Below are 25,874 nucleotides of genomic sequence, written 5' to 3'. Positions count from 1 at the left end.
GCTGTTTTTGGCCTCAGAAGGGCCTCTGGGGGGGGTGGGGAAGGCCGTTTTCATCCTCCTCAGACTCCTAGAGAGGCTCTGGAGGCTGGGGACAGCAAAAAATGGGCCTTTTGGTCCCACCAGAAGTTGGCAAACGCTGGCCTCCGGTGGGGGGGAGGCCGTTTTTGCCCTCCCTAGATTCCTAGAAAGGCTCTGGAGCCAGGTGAGAGAGAAAAACAGGCCTACCGGGCCATCACGTGCCATGAGCGGGGGTGGGGCGCATAGAATTATGGGTGTGGGCACACGCGCATGTGCGCACGCCCCCCCTCCTGGCACGCGATGGCAAAAAGGTTAGCCATCACTGTAATAGATTATTACTGTTTCAGTGTTATTCTTTGAATCAGAAGCTTGCTAATAGGGCCTCGTGATTTCTTATTCTCAATTTGAAAAAATTGTTTTCAAAAGGTAAGGTAACAAAATGAAATATGTATATTCCATGCTTGCTCACCCATAGAAAACTGACATCCAGTTAGATTACATTGCTTTAGTCAGAAAAATGTATTGCCTACAGTTTATTTACATTTTTATCTGGTTAGGCTATTTTGTATGTTGAAGTATTGCTTGCTGATGAGAGTTCATTTAGTGGGACACTGTAGGCTTACATTCTAGCAGATAACATTTGTCGTAACAAGAACAATTCACTTCACAGGGAAACATGTTTTCCACCACATGTCTGATCTGTTTTCCTTCCCTCTAGGGTGATCTGACAAACCTTGTGCACGGCAGCCACTGTTCTAAATACAAGCTGACAAGAATACCTGGAACCAATGCCTTTGTTGGAATAGTAAATGAAACCTGTGACTCACTTGCTTTCTGTGCCTGCAGTATGGTAGACAGGCTCTGTCTGAACTGCCACAGGTAAGAGGACATTTGAAATGAGACGTGATTGGATTATACTTCGGATTGTGCTTCTTTAAAATGAAGGGATTGCAGGGCCCCTAGATAATGTGCATTTGGTTTTTACAGTAGCTGAGTGAAGCAGCATGTGACTCAACAGGCATGTTAAGTCTTATTTACAAATTGCCTAGGCAGGTTGCTTACTTACTATGTAAGGCACAGCTCCATATTCTGTGTGAGGAAGAAGCAAAACCCTAGCTGTATCTGGGTCATTTTGACATCCAAACATTTGATTTGTGGGCTCCAGGAGACTCTCCTGCTTTCTCCCAGAAGCCTAGCCATATTTTTATGTACCGTATTTTTTTGGAGTATAAGACGCATCTTTTTCTCCCCTAAAAGGGGATGAAAATTTAGATACGTCTTATACACCGAATGTAGCCCTGCCTACCCACTGGCTCCCACCCTTTGGTCTCTGCCTCGCAGCAGTTACCTCCTTGCAAGCAAACAGCAAGAAAAAACAGGTCCTTTCAGCTTCAGCACAGCCTAATTAGTTGATTGGATCAGCCTCCCAACCCTCAGCTGATTTGCTCTCAGCTGTTTTGTTCAGGGCTCTGCAGCTTGCTGCAAAGAGGTAAATTGCTGGAGCAGATTTGTTTTTTCCTTGTACTAATCAAGCTATGCTGAAAACGAAACTGAAAGTAAAGCACGCTGTTTGCTGTTTGCTGCAACGAGACAAAATTGCTCAGAGGCAGAGGGAGATTTCTTTTTTCTTCTTTTCCTCACCAAAAAAGGTAGGTGCGTCTTATACTCCGAAAAATACTGTATTTATTTATTAGATTTTTATCCTACCTTTATGATTTTATAAGTAAGTCACGGTGATGAACATACGTGATACTGCTTCCTTCTATTTTCCCCACAACAACCACCCTGTGAGGTGAGTTGGGCTGAGAGAGAGTGATTGTCCAAAGTCACCCAGCCGGGTTTCATGCCTAAAGCGTGAAAATCTCCTACTTTCTAGGCCAGCACCTTCAATCGCTAGACCTGTTGTATAGTTAACAGACTGGTTTCTACTTTGTTGCAGATCCCTTAGAAGACAGGGCTCTACTTTCTTTTGAGGAGGCAGGGCTGTCACATATATAACCTCACCTGCTTGTTGGATAACTATTGGATTGCTAGGCTGGAGCTGCACTTCTGTGGGCCAAGAATGAGCTGTGCATAGCAGTTCCAGTCTGAAGTACAGCCTGTTAGTCAGCACTTGAGCTGTGGCCATTTTGCAGGACTGAAGGACTGAATTAGAGATTGCTTGTTAGAGATTGCTGAATTAGAGATTGCTTGTTACCTCAACCTAGTTTCTTGACAACAAAGAGTTCCCACCTGCCTCTACCCAGAAATGCTTTCAGTCTGTATGTTACAGGTAGTCCTCGATTTATGACCACAATTAAGCCCAAAATTCCTGTTGTTAGATGAGGCATTTACTAAGTGAGTTTTTCCCCATTTTATTACCTTTCTTACCTCAGTTGTTAAATTAATCACTGCAGTTAATAAGTTAGTAACCCGATTGTTAAGTGAATCTGGCTTCCCTATTGACTTGGGCTTCTCAGAAGGTCAGAAAAGGTGATTCACATGATCTTGGGACCTTGGCAATGGTCATAAATATGAACCACTTGCCAAGCATTGAATTTTGGCCACGTGACTATCAGGATGCTACAAAGGACGTAACTCTGAAAAACTGTCATAAATCACTTTTTTCAGTGCTGTTGTAACTTTGAAAGGCCACTAAATGAACTGTTGTAAGTAGAGGATTACCTGTATTCCTGAGTAAATAATCTAGTGAATTAATTCAGTCAGTCTGGTTTAGGTGACAGGTTAAGACTGATTTGGGATCACGTTTTATGCATTTCCCTCAAGATCGTGGAAATGCTTCCTATACTGGGCCAAGTGATCTATACTGTATGGAGCTGTCTATCTTTTATTTATTTATTTGTAAAATTTATTGGCCATCCATTTTACCACCAGGGTAAGCTCTTTGGACTATTCTGGTGGTGAGATTTGGTCATCGTGTATCAAAAATGATACTGCAGAGAAAAAAAGAATAGAAAAGACAATCTTTATGTTTGTTTAATTTTAAAAAGTGAAAAGCGTGATAAAGAAAATAGCCCTGGTGAAAAGAATCAAGATGCAGAGAATTTCCATCTTCTCTTATACTGAATCTCAGGAACATCTATGAAGCTGAATGATGAGAGATTGTTAAATTAAATTCTGGATTTTGGTGCTGCTACTTGCTTGAGGTATTAAAGGATGATTTTCCACATTTGTTGAAAATGAGGCTACTTAATGCCTATTAATTGTAGTAGTTACATGCTACTTCACATGAAATCACCACAGCTGTAGAGGAGTTATAGTCCTTATGGCTTTTTTGTGCTGATAACATTGTGGACTTTGAAAACTTAGTAAAATGTGGAAATAATTCTTTACCTATATTGCCAACAATTGTGCTAGTAATAAGCCTAATAATATAACTTACAAACAACACTATTGGCCCAATTTGACACTAAAATTGTTTTGTAGCCCAAGTGTCAGACATGGAAGCCATCTTTCTACTTTTGTGCCTTCGGGCTTCAGGCCTGCCACAAATTCTACTGTGGGAAAATGGAAGGAGGGATTGTATAGAGTGAAGAAGATATGTAGTCAAAATAGAATTCTTTTAGAAAGTCAAGGCCATTGTGCCCTGCAGCTGTGCTGAGAAGAATGAGGAGGTATCTTCTATTCCAGAGGGTACCTGATTGGTTCGTGTGATGGACATGTGGGTGAGGGGCAAGGACCTGAACTTTCTCTTGGGTGAGGAAAACCCGGAAGCTCTCAGATTTGGGTTTTCCCAGATGTGCCAATATGACATCTCTAATAAAAGTTAGTCTTGAGGAACGTCAAGCCTCGGAGTTTGATTTCGTTGGGGGTGTTACTTGGAATCCTGACACCAAGATTCAAGATACTCAGGGAGTAAGAAATAATAAATATATTTATTGTTTATTTTCTTCCTGAAGAATGGAACAGAATGAATGTGAATGTCCTTGTGAGTGCCCTTTAGAAGTCAATGAATGTACAGGCAACCTTACCAATGCAGAAAACAGGTATGCATATCTCACAACTTATTAATAATGTTATGATAGTATATATTGTTCAAGGTGTTAGATGGGCAATTCAATTGTTTTAAGGGTAATTATTCAGATAATAAAGTAACATAACTATTGAGTGAGTTTTTGAAACCTAGTTTTTGTGTACTGCTTTCCAAATTTTTAGGAACCCTAGTTGTGAAGTCCATCAAGAACCTCTGACTTTTATTGCTGTGGATTCCAGCCTACAGGATGCTCTTCCTCAGTGTATTAATACACAGTGTAATCAAAGAATGGAGAGTGGGTAAGTTACACCATTTTTTCCCTTAAAGAAATCAATAAAGATTTTTTTAACTGCTTGAAAAATTAAAATAAAAACTATCATAAAATCAGTTGAATTTGTATTTCTCTTTATTTAACCTAACAACATATAGCTCCTCTTCTTTGCAGATTCAGATTCTACCCTTTGAAAGTTACAAAACCTTTAAAATGACCTGCATAACAATGAAGAAATTAAATTAGAGCAGCTTGCCTGAATTTAGAACATGAAAAAATGCTGAATAGTCATTGCTTTGGGGATTCTTCGGCGGACGTTATGGAAACGGCTGCTTGAGATCTCATATTTTAATCAGGATAGCACTGGTATAATAACAGTAACAGAAGTTGTCTTGTTCCACTTTGAAGAAAAGGACAGTAAGGAAGATGGAGGAAAATTAATGTCATTTCTGACTAACGAACAAGTAAAATATCAGGTTCACATCTAGCACCAAGGGATCATTATTTTGTTTATGGAATAGCTTAGCTGGTAAAAAGGCAGATTTGTTTTTTCATTGCAAGTGCAAATTTGCACTTCCTCAAAGAGATAGCAAGGTGAGATAGCCTAACCTATCTGTTGGTCTAGCTATAAAAGTCTCACTTCACAAATATGTTTGTCTCAAGTTACTTAATCTTGTAACAAGTAAATTTTCACAGCCATTTCTTTATCTTGCAGAGATTGTTTTGGTGTCTTAGATTGTGAGTGGTGCATGGTGGACAGTGATGGAAAGACTCACCTTGATAAATCCTATTGTGCTCTTCAGAAGGAATGCTTCGGGGGTATTGTGGGTGCCAAAAGCCCCTATACGGATGACATGGGATCCATTGGTAAGATCCATTTGGATTTTTTTAATGTATTGAGATCTGGTCTGGATGATCTACATAAAAAAAAACCCCAATTATATTTTTTGTGAGAATCACGCAGGGTGAAATTGCATGATTCTTTTTATCATAACATAATTTTGGCTGGGGAAACAGAATATATTGGACTAATCCTGTATAACAGATGCCTTCTAGTCCATGCAGTCTGTAAGATGAAATGCCATTGTGGTGTATTGATTAGGATAGGAATTTAGTCTATTTATTACAATTTTTAACATGGAGCAATGGAATGGTCACATGGCTTGTTTTGAAAACTGGCATGATTTCCTCTCTGGAGTGTTTTTGTCACCCAAATTAGATTTCAGGCAGCATCCATAATCTAGCAATTATCTAGATTACTTTACAGGATTTGAACTTTTTTAGGAGATTTTCACATTATTTTCATTTTTTTCTCTCTGAAATGAAAGGAGATGAAGTGATAACTTTGAATATGATAAAAAGCGCTCCAGTTGGTCCCGTAGCAGGAGGTATTATGGGATGCATAATGGTGTTGGTTCTCGCAGTCTACGCCTATCGTCATCAGATCCATCGCCGAAGTCATCAGCATATGTCTCCACTTGCAGCCCAAGGTAAACTGAACAAATGTATTTGTTATGGAATAGAATTGCAAGTGTTTTTTGGCCCTGACTCTTTTGATTTTGTGCAAATCTTCTGATAATCTCAAATTGAATTATAAACATATGCCCTATAGAATATATTTTGTTCACATTGCTCTGGTATTATAGAATTGGCACTACTGACCTCTGCTGGATAGAGAACTTAAAATTGCACTGGTTTTATTAAGCCTCTCCTGGAATCTTGTAAATATTTATTCCTTCCGCTGATTCTAGAGCATGTTAGATATGCAGTTAGCTTTCCAGGATAGATGTGCATGCCTTATGGATCCTTTATCAACACATTTAATAGATTTTAGGAAGTTCTAAATCCATGTTTTTGCTCCAGTTGTACAAAAGACACAAATGGCATTTTCTAGGTACATCCTTTTGTATAAACACATTATATAATCCCACTGTTTAGCATTTTGCCTTCTTAATAATAAAATTCAAAAGAGAGCATGTTACCTGCTGATTATAATTCTATCCATTTTCTATCATTGAGCTATGTAATTCCATGAAAATATCAACTGACAAATAATTGAGAAAACAGGAGTTATGAAAGTATTGCCATTAGTGCAAGGAAGATGTTTAATCGTGATCATCACTTTCCAACATTTCTAAAAGAGCTATTACTTCCCATAAAAGAGAATATGTTACTCAGGGTTGAATTGAAGAGTCCTTAGTACTCTCTGAGCTTAGTTATTGTACTGATTGTGCACTGCACTGGTTGCTGTGCTTGATAGTGCACTTATAATGTTATCTAGTTGGGTAATAAAAGGTCTGCAAGCAAACAGCCAAACTCAGAGAATATCAAGGATTCTGAGACTATTTTTATTTATTTACTTACTTACTTACTCACTTACTTCTTTATTAAATTTATATGCTGCCTATCTCACTGTTACAGTGATTCTGGCAGTGGTGGGTTGCTCCCGGTTCGGCCGAGCCGGTAGCGGTGACGCTATTACATCACCGAACTGGTTCTCTTTCTCCGGGAGCTGGGCCCTCCCGCCCGGCCCTGCGTTATTCCGACCTTATATTTCTTCTTTTTTCGCCCAGCTGACAGGTGCGGCAGAGCAGATTGCCGCACCTCAGCTGGGCAGATTCACAACGTGATCGTGCGTGAAGCACGCACACAAAGAGAACCAGTAGTAAAGCCAGTTAGAACCCACCCCTGGACTCTGGGTACATACATATAGCTGACTTAAAAGAGAAGAGAGAGGTAGGGAAGCTAACAATTTTATGCCATAACCTCAACCATAATTGCTATATGGTTTCCAGGCCTCTGCTACTTTGTCCTTCAAAAAGGGGTAACCCAAGGCCATTTTCAAAACATTGCACTCTTACAGGCTAATGCAACTTCTCTCTCTTAATAGTTGCATTTTTCTGTTTGTAACGGTGTGCAGAAATGTCAGTCCGCATGTCCAACCTGGAGAATGAGAGAGATGAAAGGGATGAGGACAGTCATGAAGACAGAGGAATCAGTGAGTATTTAGCAATCCCATTCTGGCTGGGCAGGAAAACACGGGGAGAGGCTGCATGCGGGTTTTTTCCCTGCAGTTTCCTTCTATAGACATGTAACATTATTCATCTCTGTAATCATTTCAAGAGGGCAAAGTGCTTTACAGTTTTGGCCCTGTCAGTTCTGAAGAGAGGCTGTATATTGCTGCCTTTCCATTAAGATCCACCCACCCACCTCTTGATAAAATAAATAACTGGTTTGAAAACTGTAGGGAAATTAGCGATCAAACACACAGTTGTTGTTCTATAGACCCGTGATGGCGAACCTATGGTACACGTGCCAGAGGTGGCACACAGAGCCCTCTCTGCTGGCACGCGCACTGTCGCCCCAAGTCAGATCTCAATGGCGTTTCTTTCGTGAGCTTCTGTTTCCCTGCAAACAACGAAACAGAAGCTCATGAAAGAAAAAGATCTTACCTCTTGCCTTGCTACCGGTGTTGCAGTGGTGGTGTCAGATGTAAATGCCTTATTCTCTAATGTGTAAATAATGTATATATGGAACATCAGGGGTTAACTTATTACTTGAGCTTTAATGTATTCATATTTTACCACTCCCATTCCTGGCTCCGCCCCTTGTATATAAAAGGAGCCATCCTCCCCATTTTCCTTGCTTCTATCTTGAATATTCAGCGAATATAGAATGCCTATTATGATTAAAGAGAATTATATTTAAACCTATAACTTCTATTATCTTTATTGAGTCTGATCCTGAAAATATTGCAACAAGCTGGTAGCAGAGGATGGTTAATTGACTCAATAAGTAATTAAAAATGTCCAAGAAAGATAGGCCCAACACCAGGGCCTACAGCAAAGAAATAGAAACTGATCAAGAGATGATCAACGAATCCACTAATGCGATTTCGAGAGAATCCGAAGAATACACCACTGAAGAAGAAGAACTGATGAGTGAAAATAACGACCAGGAAGAAATCGAGATAGAAAATAACGAACTCAGGTCAGAAATATTAAAAATACTAAAAAGCCAAAAGAATGATGAAAGCCTCATCGCGGACCTCCAGGAGATGCTGAGGAACAGCGGAGCAGCGAGAGAGAAAAACGTCATTAAAGAAAAACCCAAAGATCAAAAAACTGTGGGTGAAATGACTACTGAGAAAATAGTTGTAAAAAAGAAAAGATGTGACCCCGCGCGAAATTTTGAACGGCAGCCATCTTGGTTTCAACGAACTTCAAAAGAGAGTGAAGCAGAGCCAATCAAAACGCTCAGTTCAAAATTTCTGGCGCGAAAAACACTATCAGACGAAGAAAGTGAAAAAGAAGTCTCAAACTCTTCAGATGAACCAAAATCAGAAAGTGAAGACGATTTAACAAAGTCTCAAGTAAAGTCAGCAATGAAAACGCTTTTTGCTGCTTTTGGGCCAAGATTGAAAATCTCCAAGACATCGACGAAGAAGCAAGAAATCAAACCGACAACTCAAGACCTGCACGCTCCCATCCTGACTTCGAAAACGACGACACCCGAGCCCAGAGAGCCATGCCGATTCCGTCCTACACCGCAGACAGAATCGAGTGCCAGCACACACAAGAGAAAGAGAAGAACCGCCGCCATCACCAAAGCCCCAAAAACCGAGCCAGAGACCGACTCATCTGAAGAGGAGCGGATCGAGAGAGCTGAAATGGAGAGAACCTTCCACAACGGCGCCAAAGAAGAAATGAGCAACGCGCATGTGCAAAACTACGTAGACGGCCCCGAAAGACTTGAACTGGCCAGAGAACCGCGCAGACTCGTTACAAGCATCCCAATGCCGTTCTGTAATTTCCTGCACTTGAGAGACCACGGACTGCCTCAGGTTGTAAGTAATGGACAAAATAATGTGGGGAACTTACCCAGTGACTTCCCAAAACTTAGAGTTGATGGCATTAATTTACAAGAGTGGTACCAACAGCTTCAGGTTATTTTTATGAAAGAAAATTTACTATTCTTTATAACTAGTCCTCCAAGAAGACCTTGGACTTTAAAAATAGACTGTTTACATCATAGAGCATTTTTCATAATAATTTCTAGCGTGTCTCCTGCAATGTATCATAGCATCAAACCAAACCTAACTGTATCAGAAATAATTCAATGCATGTTTAATCTATTTCACAGCGATAGCGTAGCCACAACCACAAGAATGTCTAAGGATTTCTTTTCTTCTAGAGTGAAACCAGGGGTTTCTATAAGTGAACATTTGATAAATCTAAACAAAATAAGAGCTGAGCTGCAATTGAGGGGGGAAGTGATTTCAGATCAAACTATGAAAAGTGTTATTATCAATTCACTTGATCCATCATGGGATAGCTTTATGTCACACTTAGATACCATTAATTTGGGGTATTTATCAATAGAAAGTCTATCTAACAAATTGATAGCAGAAGACAATTCAAGAAAAAATCGTTCCAGTAACCAAACAGAACACAAATCTTTTAGGAAAGTAGTCTTTCAAGATAAATATAATGAAGCCTTTAGATGCCACAATTGTGGATCCAGGGAACACAGTAGAAGAGACTGTCCCAAAGTCCCAAGGGAGAGACATAGGCCAGAATATAGGAGCAAATACAATTACAGACAATCTTCCACAGATAGACACAAATATAGAAGTCCACCAAACTACAGAGAAAGTAGAGGGGGTAGAGAAAATTCAAAAGAGAGAAAATCTGGGTCACTAAATGGGCTAAATAAACAAGACAGCACCAAAACACAACAAGATGAGAACAATAATTGGCTTATTGATTCTGGTGCAACAAATCACACCACTAATAACAAAAGTATATTATCTTCATTTACAGAAGATAAGTTTGTGATAAAGGTAGCTAATCAAGAAAAGGTTCAAGTATTAGGCAGAGGAAATGTGACCTTGCCTGGTTTAGGGAAAATAGAGGGGGTATTATTAATCCCAGAAATACCTCACAACATACTAAGTGCTATAAAACTAAGCAGAGAATCTGACATCAATATAGTTTTCTCAAAGGGGAAAGCAACTATAGAAAAGAACAAAACAAATGTAGGCACTGTGATGATAAAAGGGGGTCTACCCTATCTGATAACCAAAGAAAGATGGTTACATAACATTGATTCAAATATGGAAGATTGTATTGAAGCAGATGATGAAAATGTCAGTAACAGTGACAATGATGAATGTAAATTAACTCATGATAACAAAAATACACACAATGAGAAGAAACCAAAAATAGGTAAACCAATTCATGATGAGTGTGCTCATATCTTACATAGGAAGTTAGGACATGCTAGCTTTCCTGTAGTACAAAAAATGACTGAACACGCAGAAGGTGTAAAAATAAAAAATTGTGAAAATTATTTAGAATGCTCAGTATGTAAATCCACCAAACTAAAAACCAGTCCTAGACCAAAAAAATCTAACAGATCAACTAACAATATTTTTGATTTGGTACATATGGACTTAGTTGGTCCATTAAATCCATCAATTACCTATAGAAAACGTTACTTCCTAACAATAGTGGATGATTACAGTCGCTATGGTTTTGTTTACACATTAAAGCACAAGGATGAAACCTTTCAGAAATTTAAGGAATTCTACAAACGCATAGAAACACAACATAATATCAGAATAAAACAAATTATGACAGATAGGGGATGTGAATTCATGTCTAAAGAATTCTCCCAATGGTTAAAGGATAGAGGGATGCTACATTTCACGTCCAATCCATTTTCTGCCTTTCAAAATGGGATTGCAGAGAGAAAGAACTCCACACTACAAACCATGATTAGATGCACATTAGAGGATGCTGGTTTAGGCAAACAATTTTGGTCAGAAGCCTTACATTATTCAAATTACACTCAAAATAGAACATGGTCCAGTATTGTGAATAAGACACCATATGAGGTGATGTACAATAGAAAACCTAAATTAGCACACATGCACATATTTGGAGTTACTGCAGACGTGCACATACCTAAACAATTGAGGAGAAAGGGAGAAAACGTATCCAGGAGATTAAGATTCATGGGATACGAAACTGGAACCAAAGGGTACAGATTCATCGATAATAATAACAAATTTATAGTATCCAGAACAGCTGTGTTTCATGAGCAGGCCAATTGGTCTAAGTTGCACCTTAATGAAATTTTTCCTAATAAAAGCAAAGATAATATATCTTGCGAGGAAGGAACAACAGAAAATCAAAATATTAACAAAAGTAAGAACAAAACCAAAATTTGGACAAATAGTCAGCATAAAATAAAGACAGACACATTAACAAAAAAGGAAGCCAGATATTTGCATGACAACCATAGCAAACCTGAAAGAAATATTAGAAATAATAGAAACCAAATACCAAATAAATACAAAGATTATATTATGCATATGGATGGAGAACAAATAACACCTAATACATATGAGGAAGTATTGAAACTTCCCCGTGAAGAAAGAGAAAAATGGGAACTAGCTATGGAAAAAGAAATGAAAAGTTTACAAGGATTAAATGTATTCACACCTGCGATCGCACCTAAGGATAAAACAATTATAGGTACCAGGTGGATTTATAAAATTAAGAATTTAGAAGGAGGTAATACCTTATACAAGGCCAGACTAGTTGCACAAGGTTATGCACAAAAATATCCAGAAGACTATACTGACACATATTCACCCACAGTGAGAACAGAGAGTGTCAAAACAGCTCTTGTAGTAGCATCTGCACTCAATCTAGACGTGTTTCAATATGACATACAGACTGCATACTTACATGCAAAATTAGATAAGGAAATATATGTAAGAGCACCACACAGTCAATACACTAATAAGAACGAAATTTGGTTACTAAATAAGAGTCTGTACGGATTGAAGCAATCTGGCAAAAGATGGTACGATTGTTTGGTAAAAGTACTAAAGACCATGGATTTCAACGCCACCACTGCTGATAACTGTTTCTTTGTAAAAAAGAGTAATGATCATATTGAATTTGTATTAATTTATGTGGATGATATTTTATATATTGGAAAGCATAAAGAGAGCAGGGAAATCTTTGTAAATAAGTTAAACGAACACTTCTCATTGAAATCACTAGGTAGAGTGAATAAATACCTTGGTGTACAAATTAACAAAACAAAAAGGGGATTCAAACTTACTCAAAAAGATAAAATCATTGAACTCCTAAACAAATGTAACTTAAATAATGCCAAAACATGTGACACACCTATGCAAACTGATTTTCTTAGAAACAATGATGAATCTTCCCCTGAGTTTAAAGACAACACATTTTACAGATCAATTATAGGTTCACTCCTTTATATATCTAATTGGACTAGGCCAGATATTGCATTACCTCTCAATTTATTGTCAAGATATGTTAGCAAACCAACCTTGTATCATTGGGAAGCTGTCAAAAGAATTTTAAGATACCTGAAAAGTACATTAGATTTTTGTTTAATATTGGAACCCAATAATGACAAAGAACCAAAAATTACTTGTTATGCTGATGCAGATTGGGCTGGTGATACATCATGCAGAAAGAGTACCTCTGGTTATGTTTTTCTATTGAACGATTGTCCAGTTTACTGGTATACTGGTAAACAAGAACTGGTAGCCACCTCTACCACAGAAGCAGAATATGTTTGCTTGTCTAAAGCTGCAAATAACCTTGTATGGTTCAATGATTTGATCACAGATGTTTGGAAGAAACCTACTTTACCATTTATTATGCATGAAGATAATAAAGCGGCCATTGAAATTTCTAGATCCGATGCAATTGGACAAAGGTCCAGGCATATTGATATAAAATTTAAGCACGTGAGACAACTATCTCAAGACGGATTCATCAAAGCAATACATTGTGATACTTCTGAACAATTAGCTGACATATTAACAAAACCCTTACCTTCTAAACAACACAAATATTTAACTTCTAAATTATATGTATTATATTGTCCTGAATCTGAATGTAACTGGTGTTGTATAACGAACCGGCATTTAGAGGGGGATTTGTCAGATGTAAATGCCTTATTCTCTAATGTGTAAATAATGTATATATGGAACATCAGGGGTTAACTTATTACTTGAGCTTTAATGTATTCATATTTTACCACTCCCATTCCTGGCTCCGCCCCTTGTATATAAAAGGAGCCATCCTCCCCATTTTCCTTGCTTCTATCTTGAATATTCAGCGAATATAGAATGCCTATTATGATTAAAGAGAATTATATTTAAACCTATAACTTCTATTATCTTTATTGAGTCTGATCCTGAAAATATTGCAACAGGTGGGTTGCCCCCAGTTTGAACCGGTTCGCAAGAACTGGTAGTAAAACCAGCGGAAGGCTCCGCCCATTGACCCAGACATCATCATAGGTGATCTGCGCATGCACAGAAGCTTCTGTGCATGCACAGAAGAGCATGCGTGGGCGCGAGCGAGGCAAGTGGGCGCGATGCAAACTGGTAGTAAAGGTAAGTAGAACCCACCCCTGCGGTGTTGGGATACCCCACCTCCCGCCGGCCAGCAGGTCTTCGGATCTCTGCTGCGCATGCACGCATGTCCACATATGTCTGTACATCCATGCATGTCCATGAATGCATACATGTCCGCACATGCATGTCCGCACATGCGCGGGCACCTTTCAGTTTGGACATGCGCACGCACGCAGTTTGGGCACTCGGTGTCTAAAAGGTTCACCATCACTGCTATAGATGTTCCTGTGTTTTCCTTACCAGGTTTTAACTATCACTAATGTTTCTTGCAGTTTTGCAAAAAAAAATATTACATTTTAAAATACCTTAAAGAAATATTTAGGGTATATTAAAGGTATATAAATACCTTAGGTATTTAAATACCTTAGGTGCATTTTGTTACCCAATTGATTCTAAGTAATTTACAATGCTGTCTAGGAATCAAAATAGTTACTGTTCTTTCATACTGCTTTAGAAGCTTGATCAGTTTTGGAATTTGACAACAATGTAATAAAAAGCTGTTTTATAATGTCTTTGAAGTGACCTGCTTGATGAGTATGTGAAGTTATCCTTTGTATCCTCTCTCTCTTTTTCTTTGTTCTGCTCACCATAGTCAGTAACACTCGGTTTATAGCAGCAGTTATTGAGCGACACGCCCATAGTCCTGAACGCAGACGCCGTTATTGGGGACGATCAGGGACAGAAAGTGATCATGGTAAGATCATAGAGGCCATTCATCTTGCTTGTGCTTACAATATAACATATTTCCTAAGAAAGTAATCCCAGGGCTGTTCTTCATTTAAAACAAACTTGATTGCTTTCCATTCCAGGGCGAGGCCCTTGCCAATTTTGAAGCTATTTTCGTTTCATTCTTCCACTTAACATCTTAATCACTGATATATCAACACTGATATATGAATATGCACCCTTACAAAAAGCAAAGTTTTTACAAAAAATAGATCCCCCTCTTTTCCCAGTAGGGTAATTTGAAATGTATTTTGATGCTTGTCCCATTAACTTTGTTCTATTTGATAAAGAACAACATTATTTTTTAATCAAACAGTGTTTACTTTTAAGCCCATAGATACCAAGAGTTTATTTCTTGTTGCTAGGTTAAATCAAGCTTGGGTTAAATTTTAAAAGGTTGAATGCCTTCTTGGCTTACTGGTATGCATTATGATTCATAAGAAGATTTGTGACAGGCAGAATTACTGCAAACACAATTCTCCTTTCGTTCACATAGAAATAAAATGATTAAGGAAGTAGGATTTGGGCTTTTGTGACATTTCTTTCTAAATGAAAAAAACTTACAGTGCAGGCTGAGAATGACTGTTTTACCACATAATTGACCAATCACCAATCAGACTGGACAGTTGTTGCTAAATCTTCCATCCTATATCAAGTTGATGAGTCCACTAAGAGGATTAATGTGAGGTTGGCATATATTTTTTTTGCCAGGGCTGTCAGCTGTATCTTCGTATCACTTTCACTATAAATACAGTATGATACACTAAATGCACAGCCAGGATAGAATGAGAACTTGTATTTGATTTCCTGGAGTCCTTGAATGTTTCTAGTTGTTCACTCAGTATGTGGCAGTGATCCCTCACTGACACTTGCCGGCCCTTATATCTTTCATAGGACTGCGACCCTGTGATATTTCTAGTTAATATAAACACAGCATTAGAAAGGCAGAATGTAGAAAATCTTTTTTGAAAGTACCCAGTGACAAGCTTTATAATTTTAAAGAGAAAAATGGCAGCTCTACCCTAGCCAGACTTGAATGCCTTTCATCTATTATTCGGATACAGAATTTTGTTCAGTAGAACCATTAAAAATAAAAACAAACAAACATGGAAATGCTATGTTATGCTTCTGTGGCAACATGGAATAAAAAGTATCATGCTTTAGGCCGTAAGAGTACAGGTAGTCCTTGACTTACGACTGCAATTGAGCCCAAGATATTTGTTAAGTGACCTTTGTCTCATTTTGCGACCTTTCTTACCTCCGTTGTTAAGTGAATCACTACAGTTGTTAATTTAGTGTCACAGTTGTTCAGTGAATCTGGCTTCCCCATTGACTTTGCTTGTCAGAAGGTTGCAACAGGTGATCACATGACCCTGGGACACTGCAACCGTCATAAATATGAGTCAGTTGCCAAAGATCTGAATTTTGATCAGATGGCCATAGGGGTGCTACAAGGTTGTGTGAAAAATGGTCATAAATCACAATTTTCAGTGCCATTGTAACTTCGGTCACTAAATGAACTGTTCTAAGGTGAGGACTACCTGTATATGAAAAAAACTAAATGACATAAATATTGGCAGTTGGTTCCTAATAACCAAGAGGTCAAACTTTGGTTGATTGGTTTATTTCCAACAAACACTTTTCACCGGAAGCTTAGACAATAATATTTCCTTGACAAATTTTCCTGTACATTACACGTGATTGTAACATTATTATCTGAAATAGCCTAATGCATTGCATAATTTCCTTTCCTCATTATTTCTTTCTCAGTAACATAGAGAAGCAGAGAGTTTAAACAATAGCCAGAGATTTAGACTGTGCTAACATTGGAATGTCTCTTTGAATGCTTCTTAGGGCCGTTGGCATTGTGATTATTTTTCTTTCGCTTACTTCCTTTTATTTGCAGAGGATTGGACGCTGTGGTTGAGTCATTATACAAAGGTTAAAATGTTCATTAACTGCTGTTACTAGAATTAGTCCTTCTTCCTGCTTTGCCATAATTACTTCGCATTTAATAACATAATAGGTGTCAAATTCTTTCAAACATTTTGTTGAATTAACTTTATATGTAATGCAATTTGTTTTCCTATCACACTTTTTTTTAAAAAATTGTCAGCATTTGGGAGAAATCAAATATATTAAATCGAGAGGCAACAACTGCAAAGAGTTCTGTTGCATAAAAGTAAATATAGCTGTTAACGTCAATGCACAGGACTAAGTTTTTTCAAGCTAGGTAAATTGAAGATATATGGACTTCAATCCCCAGAATTCTCCAGCCAATATGTTGTCAATTGCATATATTTAATATAAGACTCTGTGTTTCCATACTTACAAATTTGCTGCACTTACGCAATTCACCTAATTGCACATGTCCAATTGAATTTTGTAAACTTCTAAATTAGCATTTTTTACATTTTGTCAGAGTGTTATTTTTATTTTGAAAATCTATTTACTATTAATTTTACTAAGTACACAGAATCATTTATTTACTTATGTTTCACATTTCTAAACCACCTTTCTCCTTCAAAGGGTAAAAAAACAATCATAAACTACCTATGAACCTTTGGGTTATTGTTTCAGAGATCATTCTTTACCTAAACAGATAAACAGAATGACCAGGGGAGAGCAAAAAAGCAGTGGGAATGGGAGTATCTTCCGACTTCCTGCCAGCTTTGCTCATTGACTTTGTTTGTAGAAAGCTAGCAAGGAGCATCAGGAATCATGATCATGTGACTGTCGCTGATTACATCAATGCTGCAGCATCCACAATCTTGCGAATACAATTATTGAGAAGAGCCTTGAAATTTCAGTTAGACAGGATCCAAGATTTTGTACATATTATTTATGTTAGCAGATAGTTAGCAGATTTGGGGTAACTTGATTCAAAGATTTCTGTGCTATAATGCACCTTTTGGGCTAATTGAAGTTTACGTATAGGAGAGTCATAGTAGCACATAGATTTGTATCATACAGTTCAGCATGATGAGAACATTCTGAATTTTACACATTCGGGGCATTTATTTTTTGCACTCTTTGCAGGGGTATCTGAAAACCTCACAAAGTAGAGGTACAATTGGCTGAAATTCACTTTCTGGATTTTAATGGTACTGTTTCCAGTCAATGTTACCAATAACTAAGGCATATTAAGGCTTTACAGCATCAGCTAAGATGAAAGGAAGCTCAAATAAATTCCCCTAGGGGAGTTTAAATTACTATTTATTTTGGTTTTGTTTTCTCCGTTATAACATCACTGTCTCAATTACAATATTGAACAAATTGTTCAGTAGATGCAGAACAATTCCTCTTATCAAAGAGAAACTCTGTTCATGATATTGATTCAGATTCATATATAGTAAAATATGCTCCAATGTGGCTTCTTTTTCATAGATTGCTAAGTGCAAAGTTCAGCAAAGAATAAGGTGACCAGATTTTAACATTGGTAAAGAGGGACATTGTGGGCGTGGCTTATTTTGTGGGCGTGGCTAGCTGGTCATGTGACTGGGTGGGCGTGGCTAGCTGGTCATGTGACCAGGTGGCCATGGCTATGTGTATAGGGTAAGGTGAACAGATTTTAACATTGGTAAGAGGGACACCATTGTGGGCGTGGCTTATTGTGTGGGCGTGGCTTGGAGGCCATGTGACTGGGTGGGCGTGGCTAGCTGGTCATGTGACCGGGTGGCCATGGCTATGTGTATAGGGACTACTCAGAGGGCTGGAAAGTCATTTCTGACAGGTCCTCACACTTTTGACTGGTCCTCACACTTATGACCATCCTCACATTTATGCCCGTGCAGCATTCTTAACAACCATGTCACTCATTTCACAACTGCTTCTCTTCACCATGGTGACAAGATAGGGCAAAAACGTAAAATGTGAGGACAGTCGTAAGTTCGAGGACTGGTCAAAAATGCGAGGACCAGTCAAAAATAACTTTTTCAGCCCTCTGAGTAGTCCATATGCACAAAAGGACTAACCAGAGGGCTGAAAAAAGTCATTTCTGACAGGTCCTCACACTTTTGACTGGTCCTCACACTTATGACCATCCTCACATTTATGCCCGTGCAGCATTCTTAACAACCATGTCACTCATTTCACAACTGCTTCTCTTCACCATGCTGACAAGATAGGGCAAAAATGTAAAATGTGAGGACAGTCGTAAGTTCGAGGACTGGTCAAAAGTGCGAGGACCAGTCAAAAATAACTTTTTCAGCCCTCTGAGTAGTCCATATGCACAAAAGGACTAACCAGAGGGCTGAAAAAAGTCATTTCTGACAGGTCCTCACACTTATGACCATCCTCACATTTATGCCCGTGCAGCATTCTTAACAACCACGTCACTCATTTCACAACTGCTTCTCTTCACCATGATGACAAGATAGGGCAAAAATGTAAAATGTGAGGACAGTCGTAAGTTCGAGGACTGGTCAAAAGTGCGAGGACCAGTCAAAACTAACTTTTTCAGCCCTCTGAGTAGTCCATATGCATAAAAGGATACAGTAATTGAGAGGGATGAAGGAAGGGAAGGGAAATTAGAGTAGGAGTGACGGTTAAGAGAGGGAGGAAGAGAGGAGGAGAAGGAGAAAGGAAGAGGAAGTAGGGAGGAGAAGAAGAGGGGGGGAAGAGAAAGTAAGAAGGAAAGAAAAGAGAGGTGGTAGGTTTGAGGAGAAAGATTGCTGTACAATAAAAAAGATGAAAGGGAAGAAAGCCAACCCCAAACAAATATAAAGATATTAAGATAAAGAATGAATTGTTAAACTTTAAAGAATAAAAGAGAACAAATATGAATAAATAGCAATAATTAGAAACACACATACATACAATGTATTTTCTTTGAACAGAATATTTGGCTGGTTCACAAATTTAAACAGTGTTTAGTCATTTCAATTCAATTTACAATTTCTATATTTCCTTTTTGCCATATTTATTCCTCATCTATTTTTTTAAAAAAAACAATATTACCCTTCATCCTCATCTCTAATCTTAATCAAATTCAATTTTTCCCTTCTATTCTATTTTATACCCCTTCCCATTGTCATCTATTTTTATATCCATCCTCACATTGGTTAATTATGTAATTATGTAATACAGTTGTTTAATACAAATTCAACATTTTAATATAAATCAATTAGTTATATAACTATCTTTTTTGTATATTAATCAATATGAACATGAATATTCCAATTATTTCCATGCAATCCAATTTCTTACAAATCAATTAATTATACTTACCAATAATAATAAACCAAATAATTTCCCCCATATATTCCTCCAAACCACAACTTAACCATTTCTGCTTTCAACACAGTATACAATTAATAATATCTCAATTATTACAATTCCCTAGTTAAAAAGAGCTTTTTTTTCTTTTGTGTTTTAAAATCTTGAACTCTCCTCTTTTGCCCTAAATAATTTTCCATTGTTTGCACTTACCTTTTTTGGTGAGGAAAAGGAAAATAAATCTGCTGCCTAATTTTCCAACGTTGCAAGCAAACTGCAAAGCCAACAGCCTGTTTTACTTTCACTTTCGTTTTGAGCTTGGTTTGCACAAAGAGGAAAAAAAAACTGAGCAATTTAGCAAGAGCAGAGCCCTGTGCAAATCAGCTGAGAGGGGGAAGCCGAGCTAATTAACGTAGGGCGGCCCTTTGAAGCCCCGCGGCAAGAGTTTAAACAGGTTTTTTCCCTCTAGCCATCAGCGGGGATTCAGGAGGCAGCCGGGAACCAGGAGGCAGAATGAAAAATCGGGACTTTTTTAAAACGCCGCGGGACGCGGGACAAATTGCTCAAAAGCGGGACTGTCCCACCAAAAGCGGGACGTCTGGTCACCTTAGCAAAGAAGCCAGATTTGGGTGGTTAATATGATGTTAAATTGATGAGGACCACTGCTTTCGCTATTTCTGATGATTTTGCTTGTTGCAAGTCAACCATCTCTCTGATTTAGAGCAGCCCATCCTGTACAACTATGTTAAAACTACAGAGTGGTATAGGGAAAGAGGAAAATCCCACTGATTAACAATAATATTTTTACAAAGGAAATAAATGTCTATATTAGGAAACTACTGTACCAACTCAATAATATCTATTGAGCAGTTCTTAACTATGACAAATAAATAAAATAAAAGTAATCATGTAAATATGGTCTGTGTCAGTAATATCCAATTGTCAAGCTATATTTAGTGGGACCATAAATCTATTTATTTGTATCCACCTTTATTATTTTTAAAAATTACTCAAGGCAGTGAACATATCCAATACACCATCCTTCTCCTATTTTCCCAACAACAACAACAACAACAACAACAACAACAACAACAACAACAACCCTGTGTGTGGTTGGGCTAAGAGAGAGAGTCACTGGCCCAAAGTCATCCAGCTGGCTTTCATGGCTAAAACAGGACTTAAATTCATGGCCTAACTTGGTGCCTTAACCACTAGGCCAAAAGGAAATAGACCATTCTCTCTCTGTTTGGCCATGCTATCATCATACTGGGTATATTCGTTCTTTGACCATTCCCAGGGATTTTGGAGCTTTTCTGAAAGTCAGGTCCAGTTCTCAGGATTAATTTAGCAATCCAGAGTTGCTTTCAATAATGAAATGGTTGGCATAACAATTTAATAAACAAATAATAATATATACTGTAAATTATCTTTGAGTGCAAACAGAATGACATAGACAGAACATTCTGGAACTTTCCATTCTAAGAAGGGTAAGTTATGCACATACCTACAGGACAATAACAGGACAATCTTGTTATAGGGGATATAGACATGGAACCCTTGTCATGGTCAGATCACTCACTCCTTCGTCTGGACCTTCGTACCGCTACACCCCGCCGCAGGGAGGCGGACCTAATTAGAAGGGTCCGCTCCAGGCGCCTGATGGATCCTGATAGGTTCCAGACGGAGCTTGGGCCAATTCCTGATGATCTGGCACACGACTCGGCCGAGGACCTGGTAGCTGCCTGGGATCGGGCGGCTGGTGGGGCCTTGGATCGAGTTGTGCCTTTGCGGTCTCTGACCCGGTGTCGATCCCTCGCAGCTCCTTGGTTCACCGAGGAGCTGAGGGAGATGAAACGCCGGAAAAGACGCCTAGAGAGCGGTTGGAGGGCCAGTCGCGCTGAATCTGACCGAACACTGGTAAGGTCGCATATTAAGACCTACCTAGTGGCGATAAAGACGGCAAAGTTTAATTACTTTTCCGCCTCTATTGCGTCATCAGGGAATCGTCCAGCTGCCCTGTTCAGGGTAACCCACTCCCTGATTCACCTGGGAGTGCGGGAGGATCCCTTGGAAGGCAGGGCGGAGAATTTCGGACAATAACTGCATGACAAAATCGCTCAAATCCGGGGGGACTTGGACTCTGACTGGGTAGATCAGGGCAGGGTGACGAGGAATAGTCTTGAGAATGTTATCTGGGAGGAGTTTGATGCTGTGACTCCCGATGATGTGGACAGGATTTTGGGGAGACTTAGTGCGGCCACATGTTTACTGGACCCGTGTCCCTCCTGGTTGGTACTGGCCTCCTGGGAGGTTACACGAGGCTGGCTCCAGGGTGTTATCAACGCTTCGTTGAGTGAGGGTCACTTCCCCGCGGCCTTGAAAGAGGCGGTGGTGAGGCCTCTCCTCAAGAAGCCGTCCCTGGATCCGGCAATATTGGCCAACTACCGTCCTGTCTCCAACCTTCGCTTTCTGGCGAAGGTTGTTGAGAGTGTGGTCGTGCGACAGTTTCCACAATTCCTGGAGGAAACATCCTATCTGGATCCGTTCCAGTCTGGTTTCAGGCCTGGACACAGCACGGAAACGGCATTGGTCGCGTTGGTTGATGATCTCTGGAGGGCTCGGGACAGGGGTTGCTCCTCTGTTCTGATCCTGTTAGACCTCTCAGCGGCTTTTGATACCATCGACCATGGTATCATGCTGCACCGGTTGGAAGAGTTGGGGATGGGAGGCACCGTGTTACGGTGGTTCTCCTCCTTTCTCTCCGACCGGTCGCAGTTCGTGTTGGCAGGGGGGCAGAGGTCGACCTCGAGGCCTCTTATATGTGGAGTGCCTCAGGGGTCGGTCCTCTCACCCCTCCTGTTCAACATTTATGTGAAGCCGCTGGGCGAGATCATCCGTGGCTTTGGGGTGAGATACCATCAGTACGCTGATGACACTCAGCTGTACATCTCCACCCCAGGCCACCCCAACGATGCCCTTGAAGTGATGTCCCAGTGCCTGGAGGCTGTACGGATCTGGATGGGGAGGAACAGGCTCAAGCTCAACCCTTTCAAGACTGAGTGGCTGTGGCTCCCGGCATCCCGATATAGTCAGTTGACTCCATCACTGACTATTGGGGGCGAGTCTTTGGCCCCCACAGAGAGGGCTCGCAATCTGGGAGTCCTCCTGGATACGCAGCTGTCCTTGGAGGAACATCTGACGGCTGTAACCAGGGGGACCTTTTATCAGGTTCACCTGATCCGCCAGTTGCGGCCCTTTCTTGATCGGGATTCCCTGTGCACAGTCACTCATGCCCTCGTAACCTCTTGCCTTGATTACTGCAATGCTCTCTACATGGGGCTCCCCTTGAAGAGCACCCAGAGGCTCCAACTGGTCCAGAACGCAGCAGCGCGGGTAGTGACGGGAGCAGCGTGGCACTCCCATGTAACACCGCTCCTGCGTGAACTGCACTGGCTCCCGGTGGTCTTCCAGGTGCGCTTCAAGGTGTTGGTTATCACCTTTAAAGCGCTCCATGGCATAGGGCCTAGCTATCTTCAAGACCGCCTACTGCCACCGACGACCTCCCATCGACCCGTGCGCTCCCACAGAGAGGGCCTCCTCGGGGTGCCATCAGCCAAACAATGCAGGCTGGTGACCCCCAGGGGGAGGGCCTTCTCTGTGGGGGCACCTACCCTCTGGAATCAGTTGCCCCCAGAGATAAGGAGAATCCATGACCTCAGTGCCTTCCACCGAGCCCTTAAAACCTTCTTTTTCCAACAAGCCGGGCTGGCCTAATTCTTTTTAAGTGTTTTTAATTGTTTTGTTTATCATTTTAATTAATGGGGCCAAATCTATATATATTTTTAACTGTATTTTAATATTTGTATTTGATGTTTTTATTTGGCTGTTCACCGCCCTGAGTCCTCAGGGAGAAGGGCGGTATACAAATTCAAAGTAAAATAAAAATAAAATAAAAAATAAGAAAAAGGGAAGTCAAGGATTAGGAGGAAAAAAAGCTGGAAGAGTTTGATCCATACACCTTATGACTCCTACAGTATTTGTTAATTATTGATATAGTTTGCTTTTGGTTCGGAGTCATAATATTACTTATGGCTTACAGCCAACTTTCCCTCTCCTCCAATTCCCCCATGGCTCTGATAGGCTCTGATAGGTAGCCCAGAGAAGAAACCAAAACAATAAATATTAATATTAGTTTTACTGAAAGGCTACAGTAAGAATTTTGTAAGTCTGAAAGCACTTCCCCTCCCTTGCTTATCTTTACTTTCCAGAGAACTAGGGAGAGCCATTTCTGAGACGTTTCCCCCATCCCCATTCCTCCTTTAGACTCCCTTTTTGTTGTTGTTGTTTTGTTATCAGGATTGTATAGTCTAGGGTGCAGCTCCTGCTCCTGTCTTCCAAAGTTATTCTCACCATCCATTATACATACATCAGGGTCATTCCATTTAATTTGGGAAAGTTCATCACGATAGAAAACCACTTCTATTCTTCTTACTGGAAGTTGATAACATGCTTTTTTTTTCTATTCAGAAAAGGTGATTTGTTCATTGCTGGCTTTCCCAAGATCAGGGGTCTCCAAACTTGGCAGCTTTAAGACTTGTGGACTTCAACTCCCAGAATTCTCCAGCCAGCATAGCTGCATAGCTGGCTGAAGAATTCTGGGAGTTGAAGTCCACAAGTCTTAAAGCTGCAAAGTTTGAAGATCTCTGCCCAAGATGGTCAGGCCAACTAATCATTTGCTACTTTGTCATTGGTCTCCTCAGCATATGAATTTCTAAGCCTGATGACATGTCTTGTTTACTGTGGCATACTTTTCAAAGGAATTTTCTTACATGATAGCTTATCTTTAGCTTATCTTTCACCAGGCACCTGAAGTAGGATATGTTTTGTTTGCTTATTTCTTAATTTTAATCTTTGAAGCTTCTGTTTTTTTCTTGCAACAATAAGGGTTGGGCTGAGAGCGACCAGTCACCAATTGAGCTCCCATATCTGAAGATGGATTAAAACTTGGTACATGAAAGAAAGAAAAAGTCCAAACTATAATAATAATCGTGGGCAAGCCAGTTTTGTGCATTTTCCCTTAAAAGTGAATTTCACTAAGCAACTAAGCACTAGGCTTTATTTACTCTAAATTGACTATGGATAGCTTTTACACCTGAAACTTATTATATAGACTTTTAGTATAAGCAATAATTTTAGTATTGCATTGCATAAAAATTCTTGTTGCATTGTTTAAAAATATGTTTATCAGGACTGTGTTGAGTTTAAAATTCTTTCTGCCTTTTAAGACTTGGCAATTACATATGTAAAAAAAAATTTCATAGTGGGAAAAATACATTTTAGTGGTATGATGCATGGTATAATGTGTTGCTTATTGTATTTGTAAACTCATTAATTTAAAACTTTAAAAAATCTGACTAAAGCTAAGGAAAAATCTACATTGGTAGAGGAAATAAATACACTCTCATACCCTTTAGTTTTCAAAAAAAAAGTCCCTAACAGTTTGAGTATACTTGATAAAGTATTAAAACAGGAATTTATTTATGTTTAAGAGTTGTTTTGAATAAAGTAAATCCTAAATTTTTTGACCCAGTGAAATCCAGCAGGTTCTGACCAGTTCTCGAGAACCGGTAGCGGAAATTTTGAGCAGTTCAGAGAACTGGCAAATACCACCTCTGACTGGCCGCAGAGTGGGGAGGGAATGGGGATTTTGCAATATCCTTCCCTGCCACGCCCACCAAGCCACATCCACCAAGCCACATCACAGCCACCAAGCCACCCCCACAGTACCAGTAGTAAAAAAATTGCATTTCACCACTGTTTTGACCTATTGGGAGGATGCAATGTCCATAGACTCAAATGCCTCTTAAATAGCAAATACAGGTATTCCTTGACTTACAACTACAATTGGTACTGGAATCTTGGTCATTGAGCAACATGGTTGTTAAGCGAGGACTCACATGAGTGCTTCGTTCAACTACCACAATCCTGGGACTCCCAATTGTGGTTGTTAAGCAATCTTGCACATCATTAAGCAGATGGACTCCCAGGTAAGGTGCACGGGATGCCTCGTGATGTAGGGGAATTCCTTGGGAAACACTGCTCAGGAACTGAAAATCCTCCATGCCAAAATGCAAGCAGGATTTTCAGCCCATGAATGGCTGAAAGCTTGTTGTAAGAGGCATTTGTGCAAGGCC

The 25,874-nt window shown here is 39.6% G+C and overlaps 1 protein-coding gene across 1 annotated transcript in view; it reads left to right on the top strand.

Moving 5' to 3' along the window:
- Nucleotides 1-25,874, top strand: part of CACHD1 (cache domain containing 1) — a 141,102-nt gene that overhangs the window by 112,701 nt on the left and 2,527 nt on the right. The window contains exons 20-26 of the mRNA XM_070939490.1: nt 737-897; nt 3,918-4,004; nt 4,174-4,290; nt 4,978-5,129; nt 5,591-5,752; nt 7,183-7,260; nt 14,330-14,431. Of these exons, the coding sequence (XP_070795591.1) occupies nt 737-897; nt 3,918-4,004; nt 4,174-4,290; nt 4,978-5,129; nt 5,591-5,752; nt 7,183-7,260; nt 14,330-14,431 (859 nt within the window). The remainder of the gene's footprint in view (nt 1-736; nt 898-3,917; nt 4,005-4,173; nt 4,291-4,977; nt 5,130-5,590; nt 5,753-7,182; nt 7,261-14,329; nt 14,432-25,874) is intronic.

Source organism: Pituophis catenifer, unplaced genomic scaffold (assembly GCF_029215685.1).
Source record: "Pituophis catenifer annectens isolate HBS135680 unplaced genomic scaffold, rPitCat1.0.hap2 SCAF_3, whole genome shotgun sequence".
NCBI lineage: Eukaryota > Metazoa > Chordata > Lepidosauria > Squamata > Colubridae > Pituophis > Pituophis catenifer.
The sequence above is the reverse complement of the archived record's forward strand: the minus strand, read 5'-3'. Positions and strand labels throughout refer to the sequence as shown.